The following is a 20083-nucleotide window of genomic DNA, read 5'->3' on the forward strand; positions in this document are numbered from 1 at the left end:
CTTTAATACTGGACCCTAACTATTCCGTCCCTTAAGTGTAGAAGACCACAGGAGGGTGTGTTTTTGCTGTTTGAGGTACTTATTTCACTTGCGTAAGTGTCTGCATCACTCAAAGTATGCAACGCAGATACGTATGCGTTTCCGTACCTTGATAAATCGGGCCCTATGTTATCATATTCTTTGTGCCTTATACTGTGTAATTATATAATGTAAAAGAAAAACTTAGTTGCAATGTTCAATGTATGTTCTTGTTGACCATTTAAATAAATAATTAAAAAATGTCTTACTGTGGAAGCTTGTTTAAAAAATATTCACATTGATTCTATGAGGTTTGGTATACGATTACTACAATCTTCTTGTAATCTTTGTATTTTCTGTTTCCATTGATATGTGCATTAATATGTTTTTATGTTTTATATATCGTCTGTTTATTGAATGTACTTGTTAAGTACCTGGTCTTCACCTTCCTTGCCCCTTTATTATTTTGTTCCCCTTAGCCCCTATCAATCCTCTTTACAAAGAAATTGAAAAAACAACCCTGTTACTTGTTCAATAGTTTTCAATAGGAAAAAATGAGAAATGGTTCACATTAATCTCCCAATGATGAATGTAGCTGCTCCCCTCAAAATGTATTTATCAATCAGTCTATGAGACAATAAAACATAATATTTTTTCTTACTTACTAGAGTACACTGAAATCCTCGACAAAACTACACGATCTTTTGTTTCAAAAAGTCCTTTGTAGCCCTGTGAAATTTTTTGATACAACTCCTCTTGGTCGTATCCTAAACAGATTCACCAAAGACGTGGATGAGGGTTAGTACAACATCTATCAACTTGAGCTATACAATTTTAGAAATGTACCAATGAATGCATTATTATAATTGTAATTGGTTGGATTTGCTAACTTGCATTTAAAGCAGATCTTAAATTTATGGTTTCAAATGAAAACAATGCTGGTCTGGCTGGATATCTAGCCAACTTGCTATAAAGGCTGGTATGCCTAAGAATAATATAAATGGTCTGGTTTATTCTCCCAAATACTTGGGTTTAATGGGTTACGCAAGCTTAGTCAGACTCATATCCCTGCACTTCAGAGTCTTGGACCCCAGTCACTACACGCTTTGCAGATGGCTCCCAGTATTGTACTGGGTTGATAGTGGCACCGGTAAATACACACAAGTGCAGACCATGCAAATAATGATGGCACGTTCTGTGATATATTTAGATAAGGGGAAATTTTTGTGGGACCAGAATCCAGAATCCAGAGACACCTTGCAAGTTTCAGTTGTTGTAATATATATTTTGTACAAAATATTATTTTTTGACAGTTGTCTTGGGCTCAACAAAGATGGGATCACAGTTGTTATACTGGTAGTGTAACCATGGACTGCTGTAGGACTTTTTGTATTCACCTTAAATGAGTGCCTATCCTTCTAATTTGCATGTCTGTTTACTTATATACTTAAGTTGAGTAAGAGTATATGCTATTTGACGTATGCAAATAGTTGTTAACATACTCAAGAACTCCACCTGAAATGTGTTCCTAAAATTGCTTATATTCCAGCTCACATAAATGAACAGTTAGGAGAGTTTTATAAATTTGGAACATTTGTGAACAACCAGAATAGTGGACCGCCAATGTTTCTTTGCACATGTGCACCTAATTGCCTTCTCAGTACATTTTAAGGTGTACGCCCACTTTCAAGTCCATGCAAAATCTCCAGTCAAAGGAGGATGAGCCTATTTTTCCAGGTTTGCAGATACACCTGAAAATGCATGTGGTCCAAAGAGTTTAAACGTCACTTCAAGTCGGGCCTATGACAACTTCATGAGAGTGACTGGACATTGAGACTTTTTAACAAGTGTCACTATTATATGTTTGAATGTTTTATTATATTGCTCAAAGTGCTCCTAGAAATGCACTTTAAAGCCAACCAGTAACCGGAAGGTTCACAGTGCATCCCATAAAAATATAAGAGGAGGCCTGGTTTCCACTACCTCTAGGCCGGCAGAAAAATAGGTCCTTTGCACTTAGAAATATGCTGTGCATCCACCATTAGCCTGTGAATACTTAACTAAATACACCTTCCCCTCCCTGCCAGCTCATTTACATCTCGTCCTGTAAAATAAATCTTGTTTTTCCACATGGGTGTATTCGTATATGTTTAATCCATACTTAGCAAGGCCTGTCTACATCTCCTCAACTCCTCCTATTAGCAAGTGCAAACTTTGGTGTACATTTCTGTAGAACCATACACCCTTGCACAAAAAATAATATTTTTATTATCTTTTATATATTTTTACAGATAAAGAAAAAAATAATCAAATAAATGTAAAAAGTGGTGCTCAGATATATTTAAGTGCTGGTTGCTCTACTGGCTGGGTCTTCCCCACCTAGTTGTTTGAGTTGTATTGAAATACTTTTCATGGATCCAAATTGAACTATTATCTGCAATTAGCAGAACCCGAATAAGAACACCAGGTAGACTTCTAGAAGTCACTCTTGGAAACTAATAAAATAAGTCAACAAGCACTGAACTGGAAACAGGAGTACACCTTCCCCCCCCCCTTTGGGGTCACACTATTTTAATGTTTTTTTATATGAATTTATATCTTATTATCTTGTACATGTTCTTATTTTTATCTGATCTTATTTTATAACACCAGTGGGTTTCAAGAAGAAAGAAACATATATTAATTAAAAAGTCAACAGAGCTAGTGAAGATACATTATTAGTATCAGTTACTTATAAGCCACAGAGTCCATAGCACCGTACAATGGGGAATACATAAGTTGTAGGGGAGAACTATACCACCAAACACCATCAAGCCATTCCAAGCATGTAAGTGGAACCACATCTGTCATCATAAAGTAGGCACAACATCACAGAAGAGCATTTAGTTATCACAGTTGCATATAGTAATGGGCCCACCCTAGGGGTTACATTTGTAGTTCTGTGTGTTTTGGATGAAATGAGATCATGTTCTACAGAAAACAGGTCTCTAGGTGTCATTTTTTTACTGATGAGTTATTCTCTTTTTCAGTTGATGTACGCCTTCCAAACCAAATGGAACAACTTATACAGAATATCATCCTTGTCCTCTTCTGTCTTGGTATCATTAGCTCAGTATTTCCGTGGTTTCTCTTGTCTGTGGTTCCTCTGAGTGTTCTCTTCTACATAGTAAACCGGGCTTCAAGGTAAGGTCTAAATCAGGGGTACAGAAAACAAATTTTGTCTGAGGTACAACAGTGGTATCTTCCATCAATGTCTATGCAGTCATGACAAAATATTTACTAACTCATGAATGTACTATGTGCATTGGTCATGCAGTTGTCTATTATATTCCTTAGATTGTTGCTGATTCTTGTATTTTTTGACCACTGATGACATGTACTACACCAGGGGTGGGCAAACTCAGTCCTCAAGGGCTACCAACAGTTCATGTTTTTAGGATTTCTGTCTGTAGAAACAGCTGGGATATTTACTGACCCAGCCAAATAGATTAACTCAGCTGTGCATGATTAAAGAAATCCTAAAAACATGAACTGGTGGTAGCCCTTGAGGACTGAGTTTGCCCACCCCTGTACTACACAAATACATACATCCTGAACTCCTGTGTATTTTGTCCCACTGGAAATCTTTAACTCCAAGGGGTATATTTACTAAACTATGAGTTTGAAAAAGTGGAGATGTTGCTTATAGCAACTAATCAGATTCTAGTTATAATTTATTTAGTACATTCTACAAAATGACAGCTAGAATCTGATTGGTTGCTATAGGCAACATCTCCACTTCTTCAAACCCGCAGTTTAGTAAATATACCCCCAAATCTTTATTTCCTGTGATTATAGACTAGTTAAACAGAATTAGTGGAAATAAATGGATAATATAACTGAATGTATTTGACAAGCAAAAGGAAGTATAAAGTGGTTTTTAATGGATTGAAAAACCATTCATGTCACCAGAGGTCTCACTGTTTCTGTGATTTCCAAGTATAGGAGCCCAACATATACAGACACATGAAAAAGAAATACACTCTCTTTGAAATCTGTGTTTTTACATATCAAGACTTAATTAAGAATAATCGAGTCCTCACCAAATCCTACAGTTTTAGAAATCTAATCTCCTGTGACAAATAACAGATTTATCCTTCGTTAATTATTAAACAAGAAATCAGTACACCCCATGATTAAGTAATTTGTAGAACTTTAGCAGCAATATCTTGATGTAATCATTTTCTGTATTTGTTTATCAATCAGTTACATTGTATTTGAAGCATTTTGACCCACTCCTTCTTACCACAGTGCTTTAGTTCATTGATGCTTGAGGGCATTTGTTTCTGCATAGCTCTCTCAATGGCATTGATGTCTGGATTTTGACTTGGCCATTTGAAAACCTTGATAGCTCTCTTTGTCAGCCTTTTATGGTGCATTATTGTTGTTATTTAGGATCATTGTCCTTGCCTGATGCAATGTCCGCTAAGCTTCAACTGTTAGACAAATGGTCTCATATTTTTCTATAGGATACTCTGGCATAAGGTGAATTCATGCTGGAGTTGATGATGCCAGACATCCAGGCCCTGTATCTGTAAAATAAACCCAAATCATCCCTGCTCCACCACCATGCTTGAATGGTGGGTTAAAGTTCTTGTGGTGGTATGCTGTCTTTTGATTTTTGCAAAACATGGCATTGAGCATTAATGTTAGGCATTGGTGTTGTTTGTCCAAAGGACACTGTTCCAGATGTTTTGTGTTTCATTTACATGTAACTTTATTATTATTATTATTATTATTATTATTATTATTATTATTATTATCATAGCTATGTAAGGTGCCATAGTACTCTGCAGTGCCATACAGTAAGGAAAACAGGACATACATTAAACAGACATACAAGATAAATAAAATAAATACAGACGTGCAAACAATGGGTATAGAGGTCCCTGCAGGCCCAGCGCTCCCATTAGGCAACCTTAGGAAATTTTGCGTAGGGCGCCGAAAACTCTAGCACCGGCCCTGGGTCCCTAGTCATTAGAGAGCTTATATTCTAAGTAGAAGAGGGCATAGCTGAAACAAGGAGCGAGTGTTGGCTCACATAGGAAATATGGACAGTTGTGAGGGTGCATTACTGTGATAAGGTAAGCCCTAGCAAATAAATGGGTTTTCAGAAAGCAGCAAAAGATTTGAAGGCTGTGGGATAGCCAGATTTGTGGTAGAAAATTCCATAAGTGGGTACCAGCACGGAAGAAGTCTTGCAGGCACGAGTGAGAGGTGGTAACCAGGGGCAAGACAAGCTGCAGGTCAGAGTTAGATCTAAGAGGGCGGGAGGAAAAGTATTTTGAAATGAGATTTAAGATGTATAAAGGGCAGCACAGTGGCTTAGTGTTAGCACTTCTGCCTTACAGTACTGGGGTCATGAGTTCAATTCCCGACGGTGAACTTATTTGTAAGGAGTTTGTATGTTCTCCCTGTGTTTGCGTGGGTTTCCTCTGGGTGCTCCGGTTTCCTCCAAAAACATACTGGTAGGTTAATTGCCTGCTATCGAATTGACCCTAGTCTGTCTGTCTGTGTGTGTGTATGTTAAGGGATTTAGAATGTAAGCTCCAATGGGGCAGGGACTGATGTGAGTGAGTCCTCTGTACAGCGCTGCGGAATTAGTTGCGGTATATAAATAAATGGTGATGATGATGATGATGATGAAGGGGTGGTGTTGTTGAAGGCTTTGTAGGTAAAGGTGAGTCATTTGAATTGTATTCTGGAGGATTGGTAGCCAGTGTAGAGATTTGCAACGTGGTGCAGCAGATGTGGAACGGTGAAAGAAAAATATTGCAGCATTTAAGATGGATTGAAGTAGGGATATGTGGGTGTCGGGAATGCCAGACAGCAGGAGGTTTCAGTAGTCAAGATGGGAGATGGTGAGAGAATGGATAAGAATATAGGTAGCATGTTGGGTAAGTAAAGAATGTTTCTAAGGTGGAGTCGACAGGACTGGGATAGAGTCTGAATATGAAGAATAAAGCAGAGGGCAGAGTCAATTGTGACACCAAGGCAGGAAAATTGGAGTGTTATTGACAGGGATATTTGAGGGGAGGTGGTGACTCTTGGATGAGGGAAGATGAAAAGTTCTGTTTTGGACATGTTGAAGATAGCATTTCTTTCAACAGTTGGTTACACAAAATAGTACAGAAGGGGAGATGTCAGGGGAAGAGATATAGATTTGGGTGTTGTCAGCGTATAGGTGGTACTGGAGGCCAAATGAGTAAATTAGTTTCTTAAGAGAAAAGGTGTACAGTGAAAAAAGTAAAGGGCTTAAGAACAGAGCCTTGTGGGACCCCAACAGATAGTGGGAGTGGAAGGGAGGATGTGCCAGAGATAGAAACACTAAAGGAGCGGTTTGATAGGTAGAAATTTAACCAGAAAAGAACTGTGTCACAAAGGTCAATGGAAAAGAGGATTGTGTAGGGGAAGAGGGTGAACAACAGTGTCAAAAGTAGCAGAGAGGTCCAGGAGATTGAATATAGAGAAATGACCCTTAGACTTTGCAGTAAGTAGATCATTGGTCATTTTTGTGAAAGCAGTTTCAGTATAATGTTGGGGGCAGAAGCCTTTTTGCAGATAATCAGGAATGAAGTGAAATGAGAGAAAGTGAGATAGGCGTTTGTACACTAATCACCCAAGCAATTTGGAGGCAAAGTGGAGGAGAGAAATAGGGCGGTAGTTGGAAGGAGAGGCTGCATCGAGAAATGGTTTCTTTAGAATTGGTGAGATGAGCACACGTTTAAAGGAGGATGGAAATGTGCCACTGGAGAGAGGATGGAGAGGTGAGCTAAAGGTGGTCATACAGTGGGGGAGAGGGAGCAGAGAAGTTGGGAGTCAATTGGGTCAAGGGGACAGGTTGTAGGGTGAGATGATGATATGAGTGCAGAGACTTCGTCTTCGGTTACTGGAGAGAATGAATTAAGGTTGGATTGAGTAGTGTAGGTGAAAGTGGGTAGAGTGCGTGGAGTGTGTGGAATTTGGCATGAGGAAATATCTTGTCAAATGATGTCGATTTTTTCTTTGATGTAGGTGGAAAAATCATGGGCTGTGAGGGAGGAAGTGCAGGGTAGAAAAGTGATTTGAAGGTGGCAATGAGGCAAACTGGGTTAGAATACTCAGTGGATCTTAGAGATTTGAAGTATGTTTATTTGGCAATTGAAAGGACAGTGATGTAAGATGGATGGATGAGTTTATAGTGGAGGGAATCAGGATAGGATGGCGCTCTGCAGTACGGAAGCACTTTTGAAGGTAGCGTGTCTATATGGTATACCATGGTTGCGGTTTGGATCGTTGGTGACTGTATGTGGAAACCGAAGCTGCATTGTCTGTGGCTGAATTTAGAATTTTGTTGTAGAAAGAGGCAGCCTGTTTATAGCAGGACACTGCAGTCATAAGAGAAAGTTGTTTTAGTGAAGATGAGAAGTGGATTGGGATAAAAGTACTTAGGTGTTGTTGTGTATGTGTGGATTTTGGTGGAGCGCATATGGTTAGGTGAGGCTGAAGGAAAGGAGGTTGTTGTCGGAGAGTGGGAAGGCTAAGCTATAGAAACTAGAGATGGAGCAGTAACGGAAGAAAACAGGGTCAAGGAAGTGTTCAGCACAGTGTGTGGGAGAAGAGGTCCACAGAGCGACCAAAGGAGGAAGTTAGTGAAAGATGTTTAGTGGCAGAAGAGACAGTGGGATTATCAATGGGAATAGTATGAGAATAGACATGTGAAAGGATAGGAAATAAGTGAGCCAGACCACAAAGTTGTCAAAGAATTGAAACTGGACATGGGGGATGACAGCAACATAAAGGTGGTGAGAATAAAATAGTGGTATAGTGTAGATTTCAAAGGAAGAGAATGAGAGGGAGGGTTCAGAGTATATGACTTGAAAGGTGCAGCTTGGAGAAAGTAGAATGCCTTTTCCACCACCTTGTTTGTGTCTGAGATTGTGGCTGAAGGAGAGTCCCCTGTAGGAGAGAGCTGCAGGGGATGTAGTAACAGAGAGGTGAACCAAGATTCTGTAATGGCAAGGAGGTTGAGGGATTTAGAAATGCTTCGACCATGAATGGATGCAAGTTTATAACAAACAGATCTGGCATTTCATAGTGCACAGGAGAAGGGAAGACAGGGAGATAAGTGGATAAGGTTGATGGGATTGGAAGTACGGAGTGGATGGAAAGTTTTGGGGTGGAGCAAGGAGTGTGAGCAGCTAATAGAGATTGGATGGGGCCCAGGATTAGGTGACATGTCACCAGCAGCCATGAGAAGGAGCAGGGTGAGAAAGAGGACATGCGAGGAGTATTTGTGCTTGTGAGGTTTATTTCTGTTTATGTAGGATGGTGAGTGTGGTGGGTACAGTCCATGTGTGCAGACTAGCGAAGAGGGAAGTAGTGAAAGGATGAATGTATATTAGCTAGGGTAAGTAATGAGAGCGTGGGAAGGAACAAATGATCCAAATTGTGAAGCACAATGTAGGAGGTGAAAAACACTTTACCACTACTGGTAAGACTGGCAATTCACTTCAATGCTTTGCATTTGTCAATAACATTTCTTACTGTAGAAATATGGACTTCAAATGGTTTTTAAGTGGCTTCATAACCCTTTTCAGATTGATAAGCAACAACAATTGCTTCTCTGAAATCATTGCAAATGTTTTTTCTCCTTGGTGTTGACACCTACCCGAATGTTCCAGACCTGCTAAAGGCTGCTATGGAGGAGGTAGCACTTTCTGATGATCATATAATGATGTTCAGTTGATTAGCAGGACCTGACTAAATCTTTCTTCTTGTTGATGTGGAAGCAGGAATTGTGTATTTTCTTTTCCACACATGGCTTCTTCATGTTGGCTTATTTTTTTGTTGATTAAATAACATCAAAGTTAAATCTGTCATAGGTTATTTGTCAGATGTGATTAGATTGATCAAATAATACAATTTGGTGACTAAATTATTGTTACTTATATCCAGATATGTATATACATTGATTTAAAATAGGGTGTACTGTCTTTTACACCTCCACAATGAGATGCAAGAAAGCCTCTAATCAGTCTTATCCATTATACTGTATTTGGCCATTTTTCTTCTTTGCAATATACAATTGTTATTTTTATGGTATCATTTGTGTTTATTTAAACTAAGCTAAATATGTATTTGGATAGTTTTAAAATGGTGATTTATGCTTTTTTTTACTTTTAAAAAGCCAATACAAATTTTTGCCATAGTCAGTGTAGCTAATTATTTGACAAAGTCAGCATTTGTGTGGTTCCTGTGGGCACAATTTATTTGCTCTTCGTTTGTTACTATTAGTTTACCACATTGTTAGTTCATCAACTTCTTTATGACTGTTTTTGTGTGTCAGTAATGTTATTTATGATTTACAGAGCACTAATCCGTGAATTGAAACGCTTGGATAATATAAGTCAGTCTCCATTTATATCTCACATTACATCAACATTGCAAGGTATAACAACCATTCAAGCCTACAATAAGGCCAGTGATTGCCTTCTTAAGTAAGTTATATATTTTCTGTTACTGAATTATATTAATTAGATTTTTGCATTTTTGTATACCATTATCTATATACTACTGCATGATAAACTTTGTGAATATATTTGTGATTAAGACAGTTTAAACTGACTGGTATTAGTACAATAAAGCATTTAAAATCCATATTATTATCTATATATTATATATACATTGTTACTGGACTCATATACAACAATACATATGACAGAGGTTATGAAATGCTAGAGCCCGAATCTGTGTTTATAGTCAGCAAAATAAATTGTGTTAGCTTTAGGGGATGAGAACACACTGTAACAAAACATTGTCAATTAAAAAATAGCTTATTTAATCAATATCAACCTGCATGAAGCTACAAATTTTAGTTATATCTTGTTTTCTCAATCTGAAAATGTATCTTTTTCCATAAAGACAAAGTTTATGAAGTCCTAACAATGTTTAAATACCTTTTCCTAGGGCAGTCTCTCCCCTCTTATTACTAATGTGTTCCTTTGTTCCAATATACTTTCCTTTTTTATTTTTCATATTTTAGTTGTAATTATTAAAAAAAATTAACACATATAATTATGTAATTTCTGTGTTGTGCAGCATTGATTGGCCTTTATATCTATCTAATATTGAGTTGCTCTATCATCCTTCTTCTGAAGAACCTAAATTCTTGGGCACAGACTCAAGAAGGTGCTAAAATGACAGCATAGATATTCTGGTCTATGCTGAATCCAATACATCCTATGTGTCTCCAATGGACATCATTAAGAAGTGCGCTCTAAGATGCCTGGGTTTTTCACTGGTACAATAAGTTGGTCTGTCCAGTTAAATTCAAGGTGCATGTCTGCACAAACTAATACTGTGCCTAGGTTTGCAGGGAGGTGTAAAAATCTCTAGAGACACACTGCACAAGTGTGACTTTTCATTTTTTCTTCCAAATGCGGCTTGATTTGTCTTATTTATGGCTTAAGGCAGGGGTGTCCAACCTTTTAGCTTCCCTGGGCCACATTGGAAGACGACGAGTTGGTTTGGGCCGCACATAAGATACACTAACAATAACGATAGCTGATCATCCAAAAAACCATAGAAAACATAGTTAACATATATATATGAGAAAAAAAGTGATATATATATATATATATCCCTTTTTTTTCAAATCCCCCCATACTTACCTTTCAATCGCCCTGTTCAAAAAATCCTCTCTAGTTATTATACTATAATCACTTTTTGTATTGTTTCGATGCAATATCAATAAAGTGCATTTAAGCCAGGCATTGTATATCAGGGTGCCCTGACCAGGCCTGCGGTACCTGACATATACATCACTGTGACCCCAAATTGTGACCTGTTTTGCTAATTACACCACTATGTTAGTTAAGGGATAACAATATAATGGGCCAAAGAGAATAATATATAATGCCCCATTAGCATTACAAGGTGAAGTATGTAGCAGGGAGATAAGGTCCATGATGCTCCAGGACCAGGTGACTTTTATTCACTGGTCAGTGTCCCTTGAAATAATAAAAAAAATCCCCCTTAACTTACCTTTTAATCGGCTTGTTCTCCTGTCCTCTTCTCTTCTTTTCTCCAATTCTGTGCTGCTGATTGTTCTTCTCGTGCGGGTAACTCCTCTGTGCTGCGCTCCGCAATGGATGTTGGGCGTGATGACATTCACTGCGAGCACCGCACGGAGGGGGAGACAAGGGAGGGAGCCGGAGTACCAGCTGACGTGACCGCGTGACCGAAAGGCAAGTATTTTCTTTTCTTTTTTTTGCAGGATTTGTTTTTCCATTAACAGTGCTGCCCCCTTGCCACAACCAAAACTCCTTTCTGGGCCACATTTGCAGGCGTGCTGGGCCGCATGCGGCCCGCGGGTCGCAGGTTGGACAACCCTGGCTTAAGGCATGAGAGTGAGGAAACATTAGGGCAGCATTTATTACCTGAAGCACTTTTGTATATGAAACTTTTTTTTATATACATTGAGTAAAGTGTGCCTAGAAATGCTCTCCTGTGTGCCTTTATAGCATTTCAGTAATTTCACTCCACAAACTTAAATCTCACTAGGTTCATGGTGAGCTTGCTCTAGGCTGGTGCATAGTTATTCTCCCTTTAAGTGCCACCATCTAGGTCTGCAAACCCATGCACTTTGGCAGAATCTGGGAGCACTTACTAAAATCAATCACCACCATCTTCAGCTGCTCCTCAGTTCTTTTGTGCTTTGTAAATTTCTTCCAGTGTGACCAAAATTTATTTCTGTGTACAAATAAGCTAGCAAGTTTTTGTGTGCTACATGAAAAAACAGTCAGTATTTAACTGTTGAAGTCGTATAATTGAATGAACGAAAGTATATTGGTTAATATTGTTTTGCCGTGCGATTGCGATCAGTATGCCACGTAACACGTGACATAGCGCGATCGCACGGTAAAATACGCACGCACACTCTCGCACTATAACATTTAGTTATTTATATATTTCATACTCATATTGGTTCCGTTCTACAGTGATTTATGAGCAGATAGTATTTAGTTTATTATTAGTTTATATATTATGATTATATGTACACTTTAGTGTTATTTACGATTCAGGTTACAGGAAACATGTCATGTTTAGTATCATTTTAATCCCCTATTCATCAGCAGTTGTCCGGTTCATTCGCCGAAGAGATCGCACATTGCATACTCTAGTTAGCAATATTAGGGAAATAAATGTCTAAAGTGATACTGACTGTAATGTGTAAATAGACTAGCTTAAACTGGTTTCTGGACGGGAGAATCATCTGGAATGTTGACCCTCACCCTTGGAGGGGGTTGTTTGAACTAGCCTATGACCTGTTTACACTGGACCCACCTGAAGCCTGGACCTATAAAAGCAAGCCACGGCATCTGCATTGTTTTCTCTGTAACACTGAGTGTATATAATATAGCTGTGCTGGCACTGGCTTCATTCATTCTCTGACCACAGTATTCTGGAGTGAAGTAGTGTCCGCTGGTACCAGTGGGAGCGCAACTTAGCGAGTGCATGCGGGCGCAGTATGTATGTATCTTTTTGGTTTTGGCTGTACTGTATTATAATCATGTATTGAATTGTTAAATTTTGCATCTGCTAAAATAAATTACTTTGTGCTTTGGAAACACAACACAATCGCTTAGACAATGCTTATTTGAAAACGATAGAATTACTTTAATATAACTTTATGTTCAAAACAGAATACTAATTTTCACCCCTTGCATTGTAACATGGTTTTGTCCAGGAGACTTAAATAAGGAACTTCTTAATTTAAGTTCCTTGATGAATCAAGCCCAATGTGTGCAAACAAAACTACACCACACACCATTACAATGCCAGCACCAGCCTGTAATGCTGCCATTCAACAGGTTGGATCCATGGAGTTCATATGGTTTCAACTATATACTGGTCAATCCATCAGCATGAACAGCTGGAATCGAGAATCATCAACACTCTCAGGGGTGTATGTATCAAGCTGCAAGTTTCCGGCAGGTTTGAAAAGTGGAGATGTTGCCTATTGCAACCAGTCAGATTCTAGTTATAATTTATTTAGTAAATTCTATTTGATTGGTTGCTATAGGCCACATCTTCAAATTTCAAACCCGCTGGAAACTCACAGCTTGATATATTTACCCCTCAGTGTTTTTGTTTCCCATTGTTTGTGTTACTTAGCTCACTGAAACTGTACCACCTTCTTTTTTGCTAACAGGCAGATAACTTGGGGGGTTCATCAGTTGTCATAACTTATCCATGACAAAGACGTCACAATGGCAAACTGTGTGTTCTGATTTGTATCTTTTGACATTACGGCTGTATTAAGCTGTCTGACAGTAGTCCATCTGTTACTGTGCATAAATTGTGTCAGCCTCTGTCTGCCTCTTTCCTTACTGATCTTTTGTGACCATAAGACTACTTTGTGAAGACTAGATGGATATTTGGGTGGTGTTGGTACATTGTTAATGCACCAAGACAGTAGTGTTGTCATTCCTTATACATTCTGGTGTTCAAAAGAAGAAATCCTTTGCCCATTCTCACACTGAATTGATCTAGGTTCATTGGTAACACTCTCCCTGCTTTAAATAGCATTGTGCACACGTGATGATAAGCAGTCAATTATATGGAAAGTATTAGTATAACTAATAAACTGGTCTTTCAGTATATATACATGACTTGTATATTAAATATACAGTACTTTGTGCATGCCAAAACAGACTAACTTCTTCTATAATACTGTATTGATAAGTCAAAAAAGGTTGATGGATAATGCATTGTATAAATTGCCTAGTCTCTTTACTATTTATAGCATTGTACCAGTTATTACAATATGTATTATAATTTGCGTAGTTACACTGAGTATGCAATATTGTGTTGAGTGAATAGTTATAATACGAGAAATATAGGTGTCAAAAAAAACGTTTTAGAGTAATATGTACTCTTATTGCATATATATTTCTTATACTGTGTAGGCCTGATTAATTAAGGAAAGCAAGGCAAAAGAATGAGTAAGTTTTCTCCTGGACATAACCATGTTACAGTGCAAGGGGTGCAAATTAGTTTATTACTTTGCACATAAGATAAATTCTGGCTGCTTTTCATGTAGCACACAAATACTTGATAGTTTTATTTGTACACTGAAATTGAAAGTTGATCTAGGACATGCCCTATCCCAACTATAAACCTGTCCCCACATTTTAAATTTGCCTCCCCCTCCAATGCAATATGGTTTTGCCAAGGTGCAAAGTTACTCATTTTTTTTTGCTTTCCTTTCCTTAATGAATCAGGCTCTATATGTTGAAGGGTTCTATAAATAATTTATGAAATTGAAATAGCGCTATCAGTTTCTGGGACCATATATTGACCTCAGTAACCAATTAGCGTTACTTCCATATCATAGATTATTTCTCAGTTTTGGTGTGCAGACCACCTTATGTAGCTGTTAGTTTCTGTAACCATTCAATTTAGCACCTAATACAGATTTTTATTTTTGTGGGTTTCATATATGTACATTCAATAAAATCCTGTTTTTCTATTTTAGTAAAATGAACTGTTTTTGGGTCTTCCTAGATTTCAGAAACTTCTGGATATCAACCAAGTACCGTGTTTCCTCTTCAGCTGTGCAACACGCTGGTTGGCAGTTCGTTTAGATCTGATCAGCCTCGCTGTTGTTACCTCGACTGCAGTGTGTGTGGTGTTAATGCATGGAAACATAGCGCCAGCCTATGCAGGCCTGGCCATGTCTTATGCAGTACAGGTAGGCACTACAACACTGAGAGTTGTGTTCTACTTCTAGCTCTGCACAATAAATTACTCAAAAATATTCAAAATGATTGACTTTGTTTGTAGCCAGTCTTCTTGAACAAAATTTAACAAGATTACAATTTAGCATTATCAAAGCAGCAAAATATAAATATATAAATACAACAAAGTATAAGTAACCTATACAACCAAACATGGTTATTGCATTATTTTGTTTCACTAATACAAGTTAATCTCTATAGCGGGTATACATAGTGGTGTTACAAGTGGGATTAGATTTTTAGAATGCAGACTGGTTTGTAATCATTTGTACTGCTCTTTTAGCTTACAGGGCTCTTTCAGTTTACTGTGCGTTTGGTGACAGAAACAGAAGCCAGATTTACTTCAGTTGAAAGAATAAATTACTATATTGAGGTAAGTCAATGATTTTTCATATGTAGATTTAGGTTAGTGCATTAACCCAAACTATTTATAAAGGTCACTACACATCTAAGTGCCTTCCTTTAGTGCATGTGCCAGTGGATCATAGTACAGAGCCGGTAGCCTCTATCACCTGGTACCTAAATTATATCTGTGAATCAGCTTTGATACCCATTGTTAAATGTTTCATTATTAAAAAACTTACTTTTAAGGAAGAAAATTTCTATTTAAGGAAGACAGGTTATATAATTCTGCGCATGTGGGTGTAAGTATGCCTGACATAAACCTGGTGCATGTGCTACAGATGCAGATCTGGTCACACCTTGAGACTCGACATAGCTTAAATAAGCCATTTTTGCATGCACATTTATGGGTCATAAACTGCATTCAAGATGCTTTTACCCTCTGCATCAGGTCCAGGCGTGCACTCCCACTGCTCTCTGTTTGTCAGAGCACTATGTTGATTATCTTTCGGAACATGCCCATCTTTCTTTCAGTTCTTCCCCTTACACATCCAAACAAGAATCATTAAAGAAAGGCTATAACAGTGTCTCTAAGATATATCCTTTGTAGGATTACGTACAGTGCATTTAGAGAGAGAGGGGTGAGAGGAAAATAAAGGAGATGAGGAAAAAAACCGTTAAAAACATATATACATTTATTGTAATTATAAATAAATCATGCAGGGAATACTCATAAATGACTTAGAAATTCTGCATAGTCATTAAAAGAGATTACAAAAACTAAAAATAAAATGTTCATGTTAGGTGGTGGCCAATAAAATGTCCTTTTAGCAATCACACTTTAGAATCCCCAGCCCTAAATGCAAACATGTAATGAGGGAGCTTCCAGTTCCCAAAGGGCGTTTCCTGTAAATGTTTAAGCTAAACTGGCACAGTGCAAAGATAAAAGTTCCACCATGGAGAAGATTAGAGTGTAATTTACATGGACCTTGTGACAGATTGCATAATTGTGATGTTATTGGTTTCCTTAGGGATAATCAAAGGCACACATTTATATGATCCTTTAGTAACCTCCCTGTTGACACTTTTTTGCTAAATGGTATGTCAAAAATTAATTTATTTCTGTATTTCACCATTGGTTTTCAAAGTATATCATTGTTCTTAAATAAAGATGCACCAGTATAAAAATTATAATTATTATTTATTTCCCCACCTTCTGACTAGCAGAGTGATTGGGGTTCCAACACTTGTACTTCCATCTTTCTAAAGATACGGCCCCTTTCACTTTGATTTTTCTAGGTAATGCTGCCCTGAGGCAGCCATCTAGCTAGATTAGATGCTCTTTTTTTACCCTTATCATGCACAAAACATGGGGTAGTTTGTCATTCACAGTGATTTCCCCTTACTACCTAATTCATAAATTAATTATATTTTTTATTCTATAGCACATAATTTACCATCAATTAGGCGTATATATGTGTTAATATATACTTAGAGTATAATGAACAGTGAAGCAATTAAAATTATTCTTCTCAAAACTGGAACAAGGTTGCAAAAACTAACCCAGAGAGCTAATACTGACCTGTATGAGACCTAACTTCTATATCTAATAGAAAATAAAAGTAGGTAATATTGACTGAGATTCTACATAAATAGGTCTGAGAGTATACTTAAGGGATCAATTTGTGAGACTAGCCTGTTGGGAAGGTACCATAAACACGTCACATTTGCGTGAATTTGTATAATTTGTTATTTAAGCAAGATGGCATCTTTTCCATTGACGCTAAATGCCATATCTTACAGATTAATTAACTGCCATATCATAAAATATAAGTGTAAGGAAGGAACATTTTAGCATTCCCAGTGTTTGGCTATTAAGCATCTGGCAGCATTGAGAACTTGTGCCATTACTTAATCAGTATATTTATACAATCCCTCTAATGTCCAGGAGAAAATGATTTTTATTTTTTTAATTATTTTTATTTAATTATTTGCGGCCGCGGGGGCTTCTTACTGTGGTCACGTGAGATCACTATTAAATAAACATTTACAAAAAAAGGAGCCTTATGAGACCTCAATAGAGAATGAGAGTGAAAGGGAGTATGTGCCAGAGGTGGGTACACTACAAGAGCGGTTAGAGAGGTAGGAAGTGACACAGGAGAGAACTGTGTCTAGATGGACAATGGAGTGAAGGATGTGTAGGAGAAGAGGGTGTTAAGCAGTGTCCAAAGCAGCAGAGAGTTACAGGAGAATGAGTATTGCAATAAAAAAGATTAATTTATTTTTAAACACAATTTCAGTAATCCAATGAAACACAAAATAAAAACAAACTGAAAATACAAACTCCTTTGTAAAATAAAAAATTACAAATATCAAATACAAACACATGTATGTTGGTTTCATCTCATTGGTTAGAGGTGTTGCAAAGCAGGTCATGCTGGAACCCATAATGGCTGTCTTCTTTATATGTTTAAAATAAAAGAAAAAAGCGATCAACCTTAGGCCATTTTGAGACAAAATATTACTGGACTGTGTGTACTTTGTTCACACCTGTACTTCCAAGCTGAAAAATCTACAATTTGTTGCCTTAACTGTAATGCAGGTCCACCTCTAACCATAAAGGAATAACATTGTTAGCTATAGATACTTACATGCTGCAAAAGGCAACTGCTTCATGTCTTTTTCTTACTCCATGAAATGATCCTTGCCTCACCTCCTTTGTGCTCCAGCTGACAGCTGGGTCATAAGGTCTGTAGGAATAAATTCCAAACATTTAGCCATTTACTAAAATGGTGTCTGTTTCTCAGTTATCTTCAAAATGAAAGAGAAACTTTGTGTCTATAAAAGAGTAAGCTAAAATATAACTCTCAATACAAAGAAAAGTCCACTATACAAAACCACACCAGTAAACTCCACTATAGTCCCCTATCCAACTTCAAGTGTGCATGAAGCAGTCTTTTATAGTGAATTGTAATGAGACAAGTATATGCAGGTGTAAGGCCCACTGTGGTATCAGATGTCGAGATCTGATGCTTAGTCTATGCAATGCTGGTTATGGAAATCTGTTGTTTACTTTTATACTGATTAAAAAATGTTTGCGTTTATTTCTGATTGCAAATTATTCTGAGATGCATTAGCATAGACTTTCATATTTTAATTTTTATTAAACAAAACATAATCCGTTGTGTCTGTTACTAAGAAGGTGTGTGCAATTGTTCATTTAATTATGCTCATTAACACTTTAAGTTGCCACTAGTGCCTGTGTTGTATGTTTGTTACAATCTGAAGTATGCTCTACAGGTTAGACAAATGAGCTGGCAACAGTAAGGGTCATGAGTTTGAATCCACAATCATGCCTGTATCTCTGTGGATTTATTATATCCCCATGTTTCTGTGGGTTTACTCTAATGTGTCACTTATAGAAGAGTACGCTAGTATATGTTTTGGCATTAGCTCTGTCTATAGCATTGTATTGTGCATGGATATATATGTTTGCGAATTATTAGCCGTTAAATTCGCATCCACAGTATTTACAATTCAAAATTACACATGACACATTTTTCATGTCGGAGAACAAGAGAATGTGTGTGTGTGTGTGTGTGTGTGTGTAGTTCCTTATTGTTTAACCTTAAACCTTCATGTTGGTAGTAGTGCCTGTGTTGTGTTGTATGTTTTTTTGGAGTACTATAAGCTAAGTTGATGGTTTATGTACTCACATTTATTTTTACCTAAGAGCGCTTTCAAACATGGTGCTTGACATTCAAGTCTATATAATGTATGTATTGCTTAATATGCACTTTGGCTTAGTGGTTAGACAATCCACTTTTCATCAGTGGGGTTATAAGTTCAATTCCTGACCCATTTTGTGGAATATGCCTATATTGCATGATGAAAATTGTGCGGAGGAAAAACGCAGACAAGCAGCTGCTCCAAATAATTTGAATCCAAACAAATTGAAAATATCCACAGATAAAAGCAAAAAAAAACCTAAGTGCCAAAAAAAGAAGGAAAAAATAACAAACAATTTTAAGTCCTATTATTATTATTATTATTATTATTATTATTATTATTATATGATACATAAAGGAATTCCCATAGCCAAATATTTAAACCGTGCATGTACCAAGGATTTATAGCTATAATATTTTGTTGTATAATTATTGACATTAATAAAAATTATAAAAGAAAAAGGCTTGTTATGAGAGAAGTTCATGCTCAGCTTTTCGTTGTAGTCTATATCATTCACATATTGTTTCAACTTGCACATTGTCTTAAGTGGTTAGACAATCCAACTCAGGGGACCTGAGTTCAAATCCTCAGTCACGGCCTTATCTCTGTGGAGTTTTATATATCCTTCCCATGTTTGTGTTGATTTTCTTTGAGTCCCTTATACAAGAGTACGCTTGGTAAGTTCGCACAGTTTATCCATTCAATTTTAACAAATTAACCTGTTATGTCTTTCATATTATTATTAGCGTATTAATAGGCGTTTTTAACAAATATCAACAATGGCTAACTATTAGACACATCAACCACTTTACATTGCAATTTATTACAACTGTGGTTGGAATAAAAAAAAGGATGTTTTTTAAAAAAGTATACATTGTTTAATGTTTGATATAAATATAAAATAAAATTTACAAAAATAAAATATTTTTGAGTGAAGTGTTTTAAGATGTATGTTGTGTGTATTTACTTGTGAGTGTTTTAAACAATCAATGCTTTTGTAACAGTTTAGTGTTATTCAGTGCTGTTGCTATAGCTGTTTTGGACTTAAACATGACCCCGAGCTTCCTTAAGTTTAAGCAAGAAGTTAAGATAAAACTCTGAGCATTTCTTCTTAACTATCCGACGGATCCACAGGTAAACGGCTACTCTTCTTAATTCGGTACAAATAATGC

At 37.1% G+C, this 20083-nt stretch overlaps 1 protein-coding gene across 1 annotated transcript in view; it reads left to right on the forward strand.

Moving 5' to 3' along the window:
• Positions 1-20083, forward strand: part of LOC142141553 (ATP-binding cassette sub-family C member 5-like) — a 124356-nt gene that overhangs the window by 77154 nt on the left and 27119 nt on the right. The window contains exons 19-23 of the mRNA XM_075200149.1: positions 687-816; positions 3048-3201; positions 9408-9536; positions 14608-14794; positions 15124-15213. Of these exons, the coding sequence (XP_075056250.1) occupies positions 687-816; positions 3048-3201; positions 9408-9536; positions 14608-14794; positions 15124-15213 (690 nt within the window). The remainder of the gene's footprint in view (positions 1-686; positions 817-3047; positions 3202-9407; positions 9537-14607; positions 14795-15123; positions 15214-20083) is intronic.

Source organism: Mixophyes fleayi, chromosome 2 (genome assembly GCF_038048845.1).
Source record: "Mixophyes fleayi isolate aMixFle1 chromosome 2, aMixFle1.hap1, whole genome shotgun sequence".
Taxonomy (NCBI): domain Eukaryota; kingdom Metazoa; phylum Chordata; class Amphibia; order Anura; family Limnodynastidae; genus Mixophyes; species Mixophyes fleayi.